At 44.5% G+C, this 19,149-nt stretch overlaps 1 protein-coding gene across 4 annotated transcripts in view; it reads left to right on the top strand.

Moving 5' to 3' along the window:
• Positions 1-19,149, top strand: part of heg1 (heart development protein with EGF like domains 1) — a 59,652-nt gene that overhangs the window by 15,608 nt on the left and 24,895 nt on the right. Inside the window, exons 2-5 of one of the 4 annotated variants that reach the window (XR_004412513.1) lie at positions 3,544-6,855; positions 12,551-12,664; positions 14,566-14,611; positions 18,555-18,640. Coding sequence is in view for 3 of the 4 variants with exons in the window: in XM_033023674.1 (XP_032879565.1) it covers positions 3,544-6,855; positions 12,551-12,664; positions 14,489-14,611; positions 18,555-18,640 (3,635 nt within the window). In the remaining variant the exon portion in view is untranslated. Of the gene's footprint in view, positions 1-3,543; positions 6,856-12,550; positions 12,665-14,488; positions 14,612-18,554; positions 18,641-19,149 lie in introns of those variants that run through there. The other 3 variants (XM_033023674.1, XM_033023676.1, XM_033023675.1) reach the window with 3 other exon arrangements.

The following is a 19,149-nucleotide window of genomic DNA, read 5'->3' as shown; positions in this document are numbered from 1 at the left end:
CTCCAGGTCCCTCAGATCGGCCGACTTGGGGTTACTGAACATCCCGCGGTCTAGGAATAAGCTCAGGGGCGACCGTGCCTTTACGGTTGCAACTCCTAGACTGGAACAGCATCCCTCTCCCCATCAGAACAGTCCCCTCCATCGACTCTTTTAAGTTGAGACTTAAAACTCATCTTTACTCTCAAACTTTTCTTGACGTCCTCTGAGGGAGGGCTATATGTATGTATTTATGTATGTACTTAATCTATGAACCACTGTTGTATAACATTAGTACCTCCACCAATGTAAAGCATCTCTGGAAAGAAGGAGTGGGCGATGTTTTGGGTTGAGACCCTTCTTCAGTCTGTAGAAAGGTCTCAACCCGAAATGTTGCCGATTTCTCCTCTCCAGAGATGCTGCCTCACCCTCCAGCATTTTGTGTTTACCTTCAATTTAAACCAGCATCTGCAGTTCTTTCTTACACACTTCCAAATGTCTATTTCTAGAAAGTAAACTGTTCGATAGAGTATATAATACTCGGAACAGGCTTTCTACAAAAAGGTAATGAATGTGATCCATTTATAGATTGAGGGGATTTGTAGGAGTGGTAATATTCTGCAGATTGTTGATCTTTAGCTGTTTTTAACAAAGGCATTTCGGAAGTGTTGCCGCCCTCACAGTCAGCAAATCTCATGATTTTGCTTCAGGTCAAATATCAAAACAGGAAATTGGAAAACAATATGACACAGAGTGCTGGAGTAACTCAGCGGGTCAGGCAGCATCTCTGGAGAACATGGATAGGTGACGTTTCACAGAGTGCTGGAGTAACTCAGCAGGTCAGGCAGCGTCTCTGGAGAACATGGATAGGTGACGTTTCACAGAGTGCTGGAGTAACTCAGCGGGTCAGGCAGCATCTCTGGAGAACACGGAAAGGTGACGTTTCAGGTTAGGGACACCTTCTCACTACATACGTCTAGTCCACGACCCCACACACCAGACCATCATCCCCCCCGACTGTTTCTCATCTCGCCGTCTCTGGCCATCTCTCATACGTAGCCTTCAACCATCTTGTTTCCCCAGCCCCGCACTGCCTGCTGCTATCTGGAAGGGTCCCAACCCGAAACCTCACCTCTCCGCTTTCTCCAGAGACGCTGCCTGACCTGCTGAGTTACTCCAGCACTTTCTTTGTTTTTGTTGTATTAACCGGCATCCTCAGTTCTTAGTTTCTAAATTATAAAACAATATCCCAGGAAAATTGGGACACGTGAATGCAATTTGTGTAAATATGTGTGATAAATTTACATACAAAGTACAAAATGCTGTGGATAGGAGCTACCGCTCTGCATCTGAAATATGGCAAGAATGTATATTTATGTGAAGACTCCCATCACTGCATCTGTAGGAATAAATGATAGGAAGGAAACCTCAAATCCCTGTGCAGTGTGTAACGTCCATAATTAGTGCTGTAGCTTTTGTTAACCTGGACCTCCTATTACTGACAATCGGTCTCCACCCCTAATTACCACATTTGCAGAATGTCTCAAAACAATCCACTAAAGAGCTTCCTGCCTCCTGATAAATGAAGGGCCCAGTATCCAGCACACACACACACACACTGACACACCCACACGCACACCTACATACACACTGACACACCCACACGCACACCTACACACACACCTACACACACACCTACACACACACCCACACACACACACACACACACACACTGACACACACACACACACACACACACACTGACACACCCACACGCACACACACACGCACACACACACACACACACACACACACACACACACACACACACACACACACACACACTGACACACCCACACGCACACACACGCACACACACACACACACACACACACACACTGACACACACACACACACACACACACACACACACACACACACACACACACACACACACACACAACGTCCATTCTCCCATTGCTCTGTTACCTATTCCCGTTCTCATTCCCTTGATGCTTTGTCCACTTCTTCTAACCTGAAGAAAGGTCCCGATCCAACATATCATCTGTCCATTCTCTCGGCTGATGCTGCCTGTCCAGCTGAGTTCCTCCAGCACTTTGTGATTTGCTCAATATTCCATCATCTACAGTTCCTTGTGTCTCCACAATGCCAAGGGGTCATTGACGGCAGCCAACTGACCTACCAGCATATCACTGGGATGTTGGGGAAAACTGTAGTCCCAAGGGGAATCTCATGAAGCCACAGGAGAACGTGCCAGTTGATAAACTCGTAAGCCCCAGCGATAATATCAAGTGGGTGGCAGGGTGGCACAGCGGTAGAGTTGCTGCCTTACTGCGCTTGAGACCCGGGTTCGATCCCGATCATGGGTGCTGTCTGTACGGAGTTTGTACCTTCTCCCCGTGACCGCATGGGTTTTCTCTTCAATCTTCAGTTTCTTCCCACACTCCAAAGACGTACAGGTATGTAGGTTAATTGGCTTGGTGTATGGGCAAATTGTCCCTAGTGCGTGTAGGATAGTGTTAATGTGCGGGGATCGCTGGTCAGTGCGGACTCGGTGGGCCTGTTCCCACGCTGTATCTCTAAACTATGTGTGTGAATGTGTGTGAGTGATTGCTGGTGGTCGGAGGGGCCGTAGGCGCAGATTGGCAGCCACGCTTCCGTCAGTCTGCCCCAGGGCAGCTGTGGCTACAGAAGTAGCTTACCACCACCGAGTGTGACTGAGGAGTGAATGAATAATGCGATGTAAAGCGCCTTGAGTATTAGAAAGGCGCTATATAAATCCCATCCATTATTATTATTATTAAACTAAACTAAACCAAACTAAGTGCATCCACTACATCCATAGCCTCCTCTCCCATCTTAGGAGGGTTTAGGTTTAGGTTCAGGTTTATTATTGTTACTTGTACAGAGGTACAGTAAAAAGCCTTGTTTTGCTTGCTGTCCAAAACTCAGACAATACCACATATAGATACAGTCGCCAAACTCAAGTGCAACAGGTAGAGCACAGGGGAAGACACAGAGTGCACAATATAGTTCTCAGCTTTGCAGCACATCAGTTCCAGGGACAAAATCCAATGTCCGCAATGGGATAGAGATGAATCGGACGGTATCCTAGCTATGGAAGTACTGTCCACAAGCCTGATAACAGAAGGGAAGAAGCTGTTCCTGAGTCTGGTGGCGCGCACTTTCAAGCTTCTGTACCTTCTGCCCAATGGGAGCAGGGAGAAGAAAAAATAACCAGGATGGGACAAGTCTTTGATTATGTCGGCAGCTCTTCCAAGGCAGCTTGAAGTGCAGATGGAGTCAATGGTAACGGGGTCTGGTCTGTGTGATGGACTGGGCTACATCCACAATTCTCTGCAATGTTTGTGGTCTTGGGCAGAGCTGTTCCCGAACCAAGTTGTGATGGGTGGTCTCAGCTTAACTATTCTTCCCTTTCAATCACGTAACATGTTTACCTGTCACTGTGGTGTTATTCTATTGACGCAGACAACATAAAAGAGTTTGCTAAAAGCCTTTGCGACAATTCTCTTTGTTTTTTTTCAGGGACTGGAACTCGAAGACCACCAAACAGTAGCATCACATCTGAAAGTTGGGAACCTGATTCTCGGAGCCACAGTGCACAGATTTCCAGAGAACCGGAACTGCAGACGTCCAATGAAAGCACATTTTTGGAAAAAACGGAACTGTCCACCTCCTCTGACCCCGTGACACAGAATTCACGAAGCTTCCCACCGACATTGACTTTAAGTTCAGAATCAATGGAAAGCGCAGCACATGGCTCATCGAACGTTTTGGTTTCTGCAAGTGATTACATATCTGAAGATTGGGTGGACTCTCAACATTTTGCACCATCTGTTGGAGATGAGAGCGCAAGTGAAGAAGGAAGACTTAGAAGGTTGTTTCAAGGAACATCCTCAGCGGGGGAAGGAGATCTTCAAAGGTCTTTGAATACTTCACCTGGACGTTCCGAGTTGCCTTCGTCTACAGAGTCGACTGATGTTACTGTGCCTCTAGTTACTGTGTCAAGTGGAACGAGTGCATCTGTAAGCAATGAACACAGCTATTCAGAAAAGCCTTCCAGCATGTTATCAACTGATTCGAAAATGCTCAGTACTTCACCACATGTTTCTGACAGATCATTAAGTATTGGTACAAGATCTTTAAGTTCTTCACTGAATGAATTGTTAAACTATTTGACCAATGATTTTGAAGAAAGTACTTCAACTAATGTAAGGCTGTCATCAAATACTATACCAACTGACTCTGAAAAACTAAACAGTTCAACTGAGTTTAAAACATCTCTAAGTACTTCACCGAACAATGTTGAGAGATTAAGTGCTTCAGCGGGTGATTTTAAACAATCTTTAAGTACTCCTCTGACTGATCCTGAAAGATTAAACACTTCACTGTTTGATTTCGGACAATTTTTAATTAGTTCACGAACTGAACCTGAAAGAATAGATCGTTCACCAGATGGGTTTAAGCAGTCGTTGAGCACTTCACCAAATGATGCTGGAAGATTAAATACGTCACTGAACCATTTGAAGCAATCTTTAAGCATCTCGCCAACTGGTCATGAGACACACAGTACTTCAGAGAACGATTTTGATAGACCAAGTACATCACTGAATGAATTGAAACAAATTTTAACCAGTTCACTTGCCGATCCTGATAGACTAACTTCTTTGCAGAATAATTTTGAAAGGTTAAGTACATCACTGAATGGTTTTCATAGATCTTTAACTAGCTCATCGATTGACCCTGATGGACCAAGTACACCACTGAATGGTTATAAGCGGCTGTTAAGCACTTCACCAAATTATTTTGAAAGATTGGGCACATCATTGAATGATTTGGAGAGAATAAATACATCGCAAAATTATTTTAAGCGATCTTTAAGTAGTTCACCGATGGATGCTGAAAACTTAAGCACTTCACTGGACGGTATTAAGCGAACTTTAATGCATACACCAACTGATGGTGTGAGATTAAGCACATTGCAGAATGATTTTAAGCGATCTTTAAGTTTCTCATCATTAGGGGCTGACCGATTAAGTGTCACGTTAACTGATCTAAAGGGATCCGAGAGGTCCTCAAGTGAATCAACAAACGTTTTTGAAAACTCTTCAGGCTTTTCGCCAAATACTTTGTTGAATATTTCTGAAAGTGCCTTTACACATGCTCAAGATAATTCTCAAAGGTCTCTTGAAACTTCAATAAATGGTTTTGAAAGTTCCTTTAGCTCTTCCCCAAATGATTCTGAAATATTCACCACTGTACAAAATATTTCTGAAGTGACCTCAAGTGAATCACGGACTTTAAACATTTCATCAACTGATTCTAAAAGGTCCATCAGTTCTTCACCAGATTATGTTGCGAGATCTTTCAATACATCGCCACATCATCTTGAGTGGTCCTTAAACAGTTCAGTGTATGATTCTGCAATGTTTTTTAATACTTCATCAAATGCGACTGAAAGATTAAGTGCTTTGCCAACTGTTTCTGAAGAGTTTACAATTCATGCACAGCACGACTCTGAAAGGCTTCCAAATATGTCCAACGATTCTTTGAACGACACACAGATTGATTCTGAAAGGTTTTCAGGAACTTTCGAAAATGCTTCCAACATCTTGCCAAATCATTCTGAGAGTGCAGTAAGTATTTCATCAAGTGTTTTTGAAAAGTCCATCCCAGATACCTCTGAAGGTTCTCCCAGTACTTTCCTGAACTTTTATAACATTTCTGTGAATTATTCACTGAATAGTTCTGGACATCCTGCAAACTCATCAACGAACAATCCAACAAGTTCCGTAAGTACGACAACAAATAGTACTGATGGGGCAGCTCCACTTTCAACATCTATACCTATGGACCTAAATGATGTTATCAGCAGTTCAGGTGAAGAAGAATCCTTTGTTGAATCTTCCTTACGGCCAACTGACACTTACACAAATAGTTCAAATTTGGCAATTTTTACTTCAGGTGCTGAAACGATAACGCCAATCAATGCAACAAGTCGCTTACTTCCCAGAGTCACAGATAATTTCTTAAATACCACACTTGTTTCGACAATGGACAATGTTACTAACTTAATTGCAACAACGTTGTCTTCAATACAGTCGGATTCTCAAGGTGCAGTGAATAATTCCCGAGCAGTGAATTACAACTTTACAACAGCTGAACCAGATCCAGTTGAATCGGGAAGTAGTGGTGTTGGAAGCACTCTGGTGCCTAGGATAACGGCAGGCTTTACTGTCCAGAGCGAGCCTCCAGAAAGAGGAGCAGACTCTTCCACCATTACAATGCCCAGGACAACACATGTACATTTGTCGCCTTCAACCACGGATTCACCCAGAGAAGCTGGAAGTACATTGTCAACATCGGTTGTGGTAACATCCGGGACTTCTACTGGAAGTAACACTGTCGTTCCACGTGCTTCCACAGACATACCGACGCCGACACTAGGTGTTGTGACGGAGAGTGAGTTTACCACCGTACGGACTAGTCCAGCTCTTCTTACCAGTGCTTTAGCCAGAGACAAGACCACAGTTAGCCTGCCCACAACTAGTGTTATGGAAACAACTCCACCAGGCAGGACAAGAACTTCAACTCACATCAACCCTTTGACCAGCACAAAGACTTCAGTTACCACCGTGACCTCGAGCACCTTGGCTACTCCAACCAGTACGTTGGTCCCGACTAGTACCAGAGTCTCAGACACCAGCACGCAGATTGCAACCACTGCTGTAGTGACCAGACCAGTTACACTGCCTCCTACCACCGCAGGGAGAGTCATACTCCAGGCCTCCACCATGACTGAGGTCACCACAAGAAGCACATCTCAAGCCTCCAAGGGTAATGTAAAACCACGGCACAATTTCGATACAAGTAATGCTTTAAATGTTCATGTTGGCTTTCTAACCGAATTTTACAGCTCTTTAATTAGTGAATTTCTAGCTTGTGATTTCACTGGCAGGTAATAATAGTTTTTGATATTGAAATGTATAGAAATGAATATTATTAATAACAGACAGAAGAGGAACGGTTCTGAACAATTTGAAATGTGTGCAAGCAGTGAGGAAATGAGTGAATAAAATAGAACAGTACAGGCACACAATGTTCATGCCGAACATGATGCCAAGTCAAACTAATCATCTCTGTCTGTACGTGATCCATATCCATCCATTCCCTGCATATCCATGTATCTATCCAAAAGCCTCTTAAACACTACTATTGTATCTGCCTCCACTATCACCCCTGGCAGCGCGTTCCAGGCACTCACTACCCTCTGTGTTAAAAAAAACAGAAAGAAGTCTAGGTGTGAGGGAACAAAGAACTGGTTTATATCAAAGATAGACACAAAGTGCTGGAGTAACAGCGGGTCAGGCAACATCTCTGGAGGGAAAGGATGGGTAACGTTTCGGATTGGATCCTTTTTCTCCAGAGATGCTGCCTGACCCGCTGAGTTACTCCAGCAATCAGTGTCTATCCAAGGCTAGATATGATCTCCGCACGGCTCTGTGGGCAGCCAAGAGAGAGTTGGTCAATCGAGTGGACACCAGGTGACTGTGGCAGGGCCTTAATACCATTAGGTGTGACCACAAGATGTGACCATTACCAACATTCCAAAGCACTTCAATGTGGTTGATGTTAGAGTGCTGGGCAGTAGTCCCTGTGACTGGTCTCTCTATTTTCACAAGTTCACGTTATTGGAGTAGAATTAGGCCATTCGGCCCATCCTTCTCGGGGACTGGGATAGTGTTAAGTTCCCTGAAGCAGAGGGCAACAGTAGACTGTGAAGCGGGCACACAGTTTCAGTGCCCGTCCAGGGACTTCATCCAGGCCAGCCGCTGGTGAGAGTAGTTTAGTTTAGTTTAGTTCCACCGAGCTGTTTGGGAGACTGTGGGGGATGGGGCATGGCAGGTGGAACTTTGTACAAAATAGGCACAAAAGATGCTAGTATCATTCTCTCCACATCTCCATCAACATCCCCGTAGTTCCACAATCATACTGTGGAACGTTTACAGTGGCCAGTTACCCTGGTGATCATGTGCCTTTGGGATGTGGGGCGTAGCCGGTGGAAACCCAAACTGGAGGACGTGCGAACGCCACAAAGACAGCACCAGAGGCCAGGACTGTGATCCAAGACATCACCAATCCTTGTGCCTCCAACGATGCTGTTTGACTGTGAGTTTTCCCAGCAGTTTGAGTTTTACTCTCGAATCTTGACCATAACGGGGGTGCAGCGGTAGAGTTGCTGCCTTACAGCGCCAGGGACCCGGATTAGACCCGCAACTACGGGTGCTGTCTGTACGGAGTTTGTACGTTCTCCCCGTGACCACGTGGGTTTTCTCCAGGAGCTCCGGTTTTCTCCCACACTCCAAAGACATACAGGTATGTAGGTTAATTGGATTCGGTAAAATTGTAAATTGTCCCTAGTGTGCATGGTAGTGTTAAAGTGCGGGGTTCGCTGGTCGGCGTGGACTCGGTGGGCCAAATGGCCTGTTTCCACGCTGTATCTCTAAACTAAACTAAAAGCTGTTCCTCTGTGCCACATCCACAAACATATCCCATGCACTAGGTTAAAGTGATGCCATTAACTAAAGATTTTCTCTTTGGTTGTTTTTGTTATGGATGTTTTGGTATTTGACACAAAAGGGAAATGACTTCCTTGTGTTTTATGCTGTAGATGGCTTACTGAAACTCGGATTTCCTCTCTAGTTTAGCACCACACCTATTTACAATGTTTTAGACCGAGAAGAATTATCCTGATTATTCTTGACTTAAATAGTTCTGCAAAAAATTAACATGCCCTGTGTAATTGAACATTTGTTAAAGAAGGAATTGCCTTGGAAGTTGAGAAAATGTAAATGTTGTGAGCTTGTTTGCAATGTTTCAGTGAGGACAGAAGTTCACGCTTCCTGTTTAATGAAGCACAATGCCCTGGAAATTCCTCTGCAAGGGGAAGGACGTATTTATTTGGCATCATGCGCGCTGGCTTGCTGCCAGCTTTGTGTCTGGCCGCATGGTAGAGGAATCGCACTGTGCACAAAGCCCAAGTAGATGTGTGTAGTCGATGAGTCCCAAAACCAAGCCCTTCCCCCAGTGGCCATGGTGGCGATGGGCGGACAGAGAGGGTCGGGTGGAGGAGCTGGGAGCCCAACAGTGCTGTGTGAGTGATTGGACCAGAACCAGGTCATTCAGCCCATCAAGTCTACTCCGCCATTCAATCATGGTGGATCTATCTCTCCCTCTCAACCCCATTCTCCTGCCTTCTCCCCATCACCCCTGTTCCCCTTACTAATCAAGAATGTCAATCTCTTTCAAAATATCCATTGACTTGGCCTCCACAGCCATCTGTGGCAAAGAATTCCACTGATTCACCACCCTCTGACGAAAGACATTTCTCCTCATCTCCTTCCGAAAAGAACATCCTTTTGTTCCGAGGCTATGGCCTCTTGTCTTAGACTCTTCCACGAGTGGAAACATCCTCTCCACATCCACTCTATCCAAGGAGGGAGGACTGGCTTTAATGACGGTGGTGGTGGGGAGGAATGGCACTGCCGAGCAGGAATGTCATTTGAAGAGTCATTTCCATTGTGCAGAGGAGCCCAAGTTCACAGCTCACTGATGGTGGCAGCACAAGTAGATAGAGTGGTCAAGAAGAATTATGGTATGCTTGCCTTCATTGTGAGGGCCATTGAATATTAGGGTCAAGAAGTCATGATACAGCTCTCTAAGACATGGGTCAGGCCGCATTTGGAGTATTGCGTGAGGTTCTGGTTGCCCATTATAGGAAATATGTGGAGGCTTTGGAAAGGGTGCAGAGGAGGTGTACCAGAATGATGCCGGGATTAGAAGGTTTCAGCTCCAGGGAGAGGTTGGATAGACTTGGATTGTTTTCTCTGGAACGTCGGAGGCTGATGGAAGTTTATGAAATTATGAGAGGCATAGATAGGGTAGACAATCAGAACCTTGTTTCCCAGGGTGGAGATGTCTAACACTAGAGGTGGTGAGGGGGAAAGTTTAATGGAGATATATGGGACAGATTTTTTACACAGAGAGTCATGCGTGCCAGGAACCCATTGCCAAGAGTGGTGGTGGAGGCAGATACGATAGTGGCATTTGTGGATTTTAATAGGAACATGGAAGTGTAAGGAATAGAAGTGGTGTTGGTCTTTGAAGTTGTTGGCCGCATTTTTGAGGCAGCGCCTTCTGGAGATCCCTTCAATGGTGGAGAGGTCCATGATGGACTGGGCAGTGTCCACCACTCTCTGTAGATCCCTTCGATGGTGGGGAGGTATTGGATGTGGGTTTGGTGATGGTGTGCTACAGTGGACGAGGATTGGGGATGGAACAGCTTGTGGAAGATGGGGTTCGGAGATACGAGCGAACATGGGGACATTACTTGTGCAGGTGAAGCAGGACTGACATTGTTCAGCCCATCGTTCCTGCTCTGATTAAAACATAATTTAAATAATATGACTTCCACAGTGGGACAAACTCATTTCTCCAAATAGTTTCAATGTGCCTCTGTGGATAAACGTGAGGTTATCCACTTTGGTAGCAAAAACAGGAAGGCAGATTACTATCTAAATGGTGTCAAGTTGGGAAAAGGGGAAGTACAACAGGATCTGGGGGTCCTTGTTCATCAGTCAATGAAAGTAAGCATGCAGGTGCAGCAGGCAGTGAAGAAAGCGAATGGCATGTTGGCCTTCATAACAAGAGTATAGGAGCAGAGGTCCTTCTGCAGTTGTACAGGGCCCTAGTGAGACAACACCTGGAGTATTGTGTGCAGTTTTGGTCCCCTAATTTGAGGAAGGGCATTCTTGCTATTGAGGGAGTGCAATGTAGGTTTACAAGGTTAATTCCCGGGATGGCGGGACTGTCGTATGCTGAGAGAATGGAGCGGCTGGACTTGTATACTCTGGAATTTAGAAGGATGAGAGAGGATCTTATTGAAACATGTAAGATTATTAAGGGTTTGGACATGCTAGATGCAGGAAACATGTTCCCGATGTTGGGGGAGTCCAGAACCAGGGGCCACAGTTTAAGGATAAGGGGTAAGCGATTTAGAACGGAGATGAGTGTTTCACAGTGATGTGAGTCTGTGGAATTCTCTGCCTCAGAGGGTGGTGGAGGCCGGTTCTCTGGGTACTTTCATGAGAGAGCTTGATAGGGCTCTTAAAGATAGTGGGGTTAGGGGATATGGGGAGAAGGCAGGAACGGGGTACTGATTGGGGATGATCAGCCATGATCATATTGAATGGCGGTGCTGGCTCGGGGCCGAATGGCCTACTCCTGCACCTATTGTCTATTGTCTGATAATTTAACCATTGTAGGGTCTGGTACTGTCTTCCACATAGAGACTGCGCTGGCACTCCCTGAGAAATGACTTCAGTAACTTACATGAAAAGGTCAATTAGATTTGACCTTGGTTCGGGCCAGACTGGGCGGTTATTAGTGAAGCGTAGGCAGTCAGTAATGAATGATTGTGTTGTGGGTGAGAATAAATTTGGAATAGGTTGTCGGCATGCTGGTCAGGAGATGGACTTTATAGTCTTGGAACTGACATAGGGTCAAACAGGACACAAATTTGGGTCTAATTCAGACACAAATCATGAAAGCCTTCAAAGTGAGGAAGGAAATTATGGTTTAAGGTATGAAGTTATTGATGAGAAGAAAGCAAAGTACCCTGGCGGGATTGCCCAATTGGAGGAACTTCCTGCCCCTTCAGGATGCTGTCAGCCAATCAGCATGCAGGGTCTATCGGCCAATCAGAATGCAGAGTCTGTCTGGCCAATCAGTATGCAGGGTCTATTGGCTAAAGCATGCAGGGTCTGTCGGCCAATCAGCATGAAGGGTCTATCGGCCAATCAGAATGCAGGGTGTGTCCGCCAATCAGCATGCAGGGTATATCAGCCAATCAGCATGTAGGATCATTCGGTCAATCAGCATGCAGGGTCTGTCTGGCCAATCAGCTGCATGGTAAGTTAGCCAATCAGTATGTAGGGCATGTCAGCCAATCAGCATGCAGAGTCTGTCGGCCAATCAGCCTGCTAGTTGGTTTGAGAAGGCTGCATGGAATTGGAGCAGCCCTCTCTCTGCCCATCTCCACTGACAAGGCCCAGACACAGGGGCCTGGCCAACCCAACCCCACATCCAAGAGTTGTCCCACAGTGGGTAGTGTTGTTGCCTCACAGCGTCAGTTATCTGACTTCGATCCTGACCTCAGGTGCTTCTGTGCAGAGTTTGTACGTTCCCCGTGTGATCGCATGGGTTCTCTCCGGGTGCTCCAGTCTTCTCCCACATCCCAAAGACATGCAGATTTGAAGGTTAATTGGCACTCTGTAAATTGCCCCAAGTGTGTAGGGAGTTGATGAGATAGTGGGATAACATAGAGTTTGTGTGAACGGGTGATAGATGGTCGGCATGGAGTCGGTGGGCCGAAGTGCCATTTTCCATGCTACATGGCCCTATAACATAAAATGTGAACCAGGAGACCCACTGTCTATCATCTGTTATAAATGTTGTATTTACTGTTAAACAGGGAACGCCTGCCTCTCAAACCCATGCCTCAATGGAGGTACCTGTATCAGTTTCCGTAATAACAGGAAAAGATGTCGTTGCCCTTCCAGCTGGCAAGGAGTGGACTGCAGCAAAGGTAACACATTGTGCTGTAAACTGTCCTCAGTTACACAAGACATTGTAACTCACAGTGCTGTAAGCGGTCCTCAGAGTAATGTATTTCAGATTCTATGCCATTTACCGGTTTGGAGTTTAATGCAGATGAGTGCAAGTTGTTGCACTTTAGGTAATGATGGTCAAGGGTGGCGGGTATGTGGAATGAGCTGCCAGACGAAACGTGTGGGAAGGAACTGCAGATGATGTGAAGATAGACGCAAAATGCTGGAGTATCTCAGCGGGTCAGGCAGCATCTCTGGAGAAAAAGAATAGATGATGTTTCGGGTCGGAAGAAGGGTTCAGACCCAAAACATTGTCTATTCATTTTCTCCAGAGATGCTGTCTGACCCACTGAATTACTCCAGCATTTTGTATCTTTCTATGAGCTGTCAGAGGAGGTAGTTGAGGCAGGTACTATAGCAATATTTTGCTGCATCTAGCATGTCCAAACCCTTAGTAATCTTACATGTTTCAATAAGATCCTCTCTCATCCTTCTAAATTCCTGAGTATACAAGTCCAGCCGCTCCATTCTCTCAGCATTTTGTATCTTTCTATGAGCTGTCAGAGGAGGTAGTCGAGGCAGGTACTATAGCAATATTTAAAAGACACTTGGGCAGGTAGGTGGATAGGAAAAATTCAGAGGGATCTTGGCCAAATACTGGCAGGTGGGACTAGCTTAGATGGGGCATCTTGTGCAGCATGGGCAAGTTGGGCCAAGTTGTTCCCTGACTCTAAGACTATGAAAACATTATATTGCAATACTTGGGCGGCACGGTGGCACAGCGGTAGAGTTGCTGCCTTACAGCGAATGCAGCGCCGGAGACCCGGGTTCGATCCTGACGACGGGTGCTGTCTGTACGGAGTTTGTACGTTCTCCCCGTGACCTGCATGTGTTTTCTCTGAGTTCTTCGGTTTCCTCCCACACTCCAAAGACTTATAGGTTTGTAGGTTAATTGGCTTGGTAAATGTAAAAATTGTCCCTAGTAGGTGTAGGATAGTGTTAACGTGTGGGGTTCGCTGGTTGGCGCAGGCCCGGTGGGCCGAAAGGGCCTGTTTGTGCACTGTGTCTCTAAATTTAAAATTAAATTAAATTAAAAAAAAACTTGCCAGATTAATTGGAAAGTGAAATATGGTGTTCATTTGATGATTCTATACTTTTAATGAAAATGGTCAACTTATAATATTTGTCAATTCTTCATTCTACCCAGCAACCTGGTTCTGATAATATGGTTGATTCTGTTGCTCACTGATTGCTTTGGCTCCTCACTTCACCAATCTGGTCCAATCTCAGCCACCGTCAGGGAAACAGACAGCAATGAGGCAAAGAGGACAATGTCTCCTTCACTGTACAAATCTCACTGTACTAAGGGAGCATGTGGCAATAAATATAACTTGAACCTGCACAATGGGGAGGATGTAAAGCAAGATGTATTCAAGAGAGAATTGGATAGAGCACTTGGGGCTAATGGAATCAAGCGGTATGGGGAGAAAGCAGGAACGGGGTACTGATTTTGGATGATCAACCATGATCATATTGAATGGCGGTGCTGGCTAGAAGGGCCAAATGGCCTACTCCTGCACCTATTTTCTATGTTTCTATGTTTCTAAAATGGCCATCATCGGATAAAGTTTGAAATGTTTGGTTATTAGATCATTACACAATGGAATCTTAAATATAATCATTTTGTTTAGCTTTATTTTATATTGTTATATTGTCAATGAGTTTGCATTTGCAAAATGAAATCCTTTCTTTAGCCTCCGAAGCCAGTTTTAGTATAGTAATTAGTTCTTTTCTTTAAGCAGATGTGGATGAATGCCTTTCAAATCCATGTCCATCTCGCTCAAAATGTGTTAATAACTTGGGCTCTTTCTCCTGCAAGTGTTACCCAGGGTATTACTTCGAGAAGGGAACAAGATGCACTCTAGGTAAGATGAACGGTTGCTCTGCAGATGTATGTATTTACCTTGCTGTGGCTTTACAGATTTGTTGCGTTGTTGGAGACAAACTATTTTAACTTTGTGGAATATTGATTAAGACCAATTCTCATGCAAGACATCTTGAAACTTAATCCAGAAATATATATCTGTGACTTTTCCAAAACTATTTCCTGATAGATACCAAAATTACATACCCCACAATCTATAACATTTCTGAACAAATGCCACATCTACCATCGGACAACTGAAAACTGCCAAATGATAAAATAAGATGACAATTTCTGTGTTGCTTTGCATGACAGTGTGAATCGCCTTGGTTTAGTTTAGAGATGCAGTGAGGAAGCAGGCCCTTAAGTCCACCGAGTCCACGCCGACCAATGATCTCCACATGTTAATGCAATCCTCTGCACACTAGGGATGATTTACAACTTTTAGCAAGCCAATTAATCTACAAACCTATGGTGAGATACATGGAAGTTCCTACACGTCTAGGAGATGGCGTGTTACATGGATATTACTACACGCCTGGGACATGGCGTGTTTCATGGGCATTCCTACACGTCTTGGAGATGGCGGGTTACATGGACGTTCCTACACATCTATGAGATGGCGGGTTACATGGATATTCCTACACACATGGGAGATGGCATGTTCTTTGGGTTTTCCCACATGCCTGGGAGATCGCGTGTTACATGGACATTCTTACATGCATGGGTGATAGCGTGTTAATTGGGCATTCTTACCCGCCTGGGACATGGCGTGTTACATGGACATTCCAACACGCTTGGGACATGGCGTGTTACATGGACATTCCAACACGCTTGGGACATGGCGTGTTACATGGACATTCCTACACATCTAGGAGATGGTGGGAGGGCAAGCACTGTTTGGAGAACATACCCTAATAATTTATATCAACAATGCTCACTCAGCGTTCCTCCTTCCAACATATCTCATGACAATATAGTATATTGTTCCGACAATTCAACCTCCTTCACTTTCTCCCCTTGTGTGCATTGTTTATTTTCACAAAACTTCCCGGTATATCTCCTTATTTTAAAATTAACTCAGGGACTTGCATATGGAATTGTACCAATTGCTTTGTTTATTGACTTGTACTGTAATCTCCCAAAGAATATTCCTTTTAAGGATCTTTCTTTCCTAATACTGCTGCTTATTTAGTTATTGTGTCATACTTTGCAGCCAAGTGTCTATAGCTACTGTTTCCACGTGATCCTGTTATCCTAATTGCTATACCCTAATTGATTATTGTAAATCAGTTGATGTATCCACTCTGAGAGTAAAGTGTAAATTCAATTACTAGATCTAAATATCTATCCATTTCTTTTTAAAATCTCACTTTGTCATGAATTTATATGCAAAATGGAAGGAATTTAATGTTTAATTCCCATAAATTAATCCAGAAACATCCACTCTCAAGATAATCAAAATCATTATTTTTTGCACATCTGACTAAAACTGTACTGTGGATATTTAGTATGAAAATATTGATCATGGATAGACAACAACACAAAATATAGATGCTTTAGATGTTCTTATGACATGATTGTGCAAAAAAATAATGAATTTGATTATCTTGAGAGTGGATGTTTCCAGAATGTGATCGATTGGAATGTTGCCGTTGCCATAAATTTTAAGCCCATATCGACAGGCAAGACACGGCCGATTCGTATGGGGCCTAAATAATATTTCTCGCATCATAAGATTAAAATGAAGCCACACCAAAAAGCAAGATAATATGTTAAATAAACGACATATCTTTTGTTTTGTCCTGATATTGCGATCCGTGATGTTGAAGGCGTTAGAAGTCGCTTTTTACTTCAATCCAGCCATTAAATCGTCCAGCTATTTTAATTTAAAAAATAAACCGGGAACGGAAGCGCGAATGATTTTGCTTCATCAGCTAGCAGCCCAAGGAAATCCCTCTCCGACAACTAATACAAACTTGCATTTTAATCCTGCCCCCCCCCCCCCCCCCCCCCCCCCCCGCCTCAAAGCCTCTGGAATCACACGCACAAGCAGTGGCAGATCTGTAGCGCTGCTGATGATAGTTGTAACAATGCTACTTACAGCGCCAGAGACTCGGGTTCGATCCTGACTATGGGTGCTGTCTGTAGGGAGTTTGTGCATTCACCCTGTGATTGCGTGGGTTTTCTCCGGGTGCTCTGGTTTCCTCCCACACTCCAAAATGCAGATTTGTAGGTTAATTGGCTTTGGTAAAATTGTAAATTGCCCCTAGTGTGTAGGATAGTGCTATTGTACGGGGATCACTGCTCAGCACGGACTTGGTGGGCCAACGGGCCTGTCTCCGTGCTGTATCTCTAAAACTAAAACTAAAATACAGATGCTGGTTCATATCAAAGATAGAAAAAGTGCTGGAGTAACTCATCGGGTCAGGAAGCTTCCATGGAGAAAAAAGGATGGGTGACATTTTTGAGTGGGGCCCCTTCTTTTGTCGATCACCCATCCTTACTTCTCCAGAGATGTTGCATGCCCCGCTGAGTTACTCCAACACTTGTGTGCGCATCTGAGAAACAATGTATTCTGCCATTTACTGACAGTGTGGATTTGAACCAACACTGAGACCATGTTGAGGTTTGGGCTTCATGGGGTGATGCCTAATGTCCAGCTGTTGGGTTCTGGGAAACAGCTGGATGAGCAAGAGATCACTTGACCATCAGAGAAGCAGGCAAAGACCAACAATGATAACAACAAAATAACTCTCGTTTCTATTGGAGCATTTACATCTTCTGGTAACTTCTCAATTCCAGAATGATTCTGAAGTCCAGTCACCCTTGTTGTGTGGGTGTGGGTGAGGCTCATCAGGATGTTGAGGGGGGGACATCATTGAAACTTACCGAATAGTGAAAGGCCTGGATAGAGTGGATGCGGATAGGATGTTTCCACTAGTGGGAGAGTCTAGGATCAGAGGTCATAGCCTCAGAATAAAAGGACGTTCCTTCAGAAAGGAGATGAAGAGGAATTTCTTTAGCCAGATGGTGGTGAATGTGTGGAATTCATTGCCACAGATGGTGATGGAGTCAATGGGTATTTTTAAGGTGTAGATAGAGAGAAACTTGATTAGTAAATGGTTGAGAAGGAAGGATAGATCAGCCATGATTAAATGGCAGAGTAGACTTGATCGGCCGAATGGCCTAATTCTGCTCCTATGACTTCATAAGTTTATAAGCAGATGTTATAGGAGCAAAATAGAAGCCATCAAGTCTACTCCGCCATTCATTGTTCCCTCTCAACCCCATTCTCCAGCCTTCCCCCCCCCCATTAACCCTGACACCCTTACTAATCAAGAATCTATCGATCTGCGCCTTAAAAATACCCATTAACCTGGCCTCCACAGCCCTCTGTGGCAATGAATTCCACAGATTCACCACCCTCTGGCTAATGAAATTTCTCCCCATCTTCTTTCTAAAGTTACGTCCTTTTATTCTGAGGCTGTGCCCTCTGGTCCTAGACTCTCACATGAATTAAAGCATTCTCTCCACATCCACTCTAACCAGGATAGACTCAAGAACTTAGAGGTAAACTCAGAACTAAGAGAACTCAGAACTTACAGAACTTCCTCCAAAGGAATGTCATTGTTTATCAGCAGAAAGAGGGGTAGATTCCCGATTACTCTACCGCCTGGTCATGTTGATTGAGGAATGGACTGCGGTCCCGAAAAATGCCAAAACCTCTTGCAATAGTACCCACACCTTTGTGGCCATCTAGCAAAGCCCCCATCAGACAGTCAGCACTCGCCCAGTGCTGCTATGAAATTCCCTTGGAGAATTTACCTCTAACTTCTCCCACACGGTGCTGTTACACTCATGGTCATGTAAACTTAATCTTGTGTTCTGGTTTTACACAGGGAGTTTTTAAATTATAATCTTCTGTTATTGTTTCCCCGTAGCAAGGACATTTGCTGGTGTTTTTCAAACAGACAACACATCCCGGATTTCAGAACATACAAAGCTGGAAGGAGATATTTTAAAAATAGTAAGTTGTTTCTGAATAATAACTAAAATAATAATTGATAATCTCTGCGATGCAGGTTCATTTACATCATCTGCAATGGACCGTTCTTTCCATTTTTATTCTATGAATGTTTGATTAATTGCATCAGTTGGCCATCTGGTTTTCTGATCGATATTCGGGTGAAAGGGTCCTGACAATATCACCCAACACACTATTTGAATTGCACATATTGAAACCACAAGTGAGATTTCATCGCCCAGGTTTACAAGTAATACTTTCCAGATAGTAATACAGAGGAATATCATTCTCGCCTGCCCAAAATAATTTACAGAACAAAGAACAGTGCAGCACAGGACCGGGGCCTTCAGCCCACAATATCTGCTCCAAACATGATGCCATGTCCCCTCTGCCTGTACATGATCCATATCCCTCCACTCCTACATATCTATGTGCCTATCTAAAAGCCTCGTGAGCACCACTCTCATATCTACCTCCCCCACCACCCCTCGTAATGTGTTCCAGGACCCACC

Source organism: Amblyraja radiata, chromosome 7, assembly GCF_010909765.2.
Source record: "Amblyraja radiata isolate CabotCenter1 chromosome 7, sAmbRad1.1.pri, whole genome shotgun sequence".
NCBI lineage: Eukaryota > Metazoa > Chordata > Chondrichthyes > Rajiformes > Rajidae > Amblyraja > Amblyraja radiata.
Note: the sequence above shows the minus strand (reverse complement) of the source record. Positions and strands in the feature narration are given on the sequence as shown.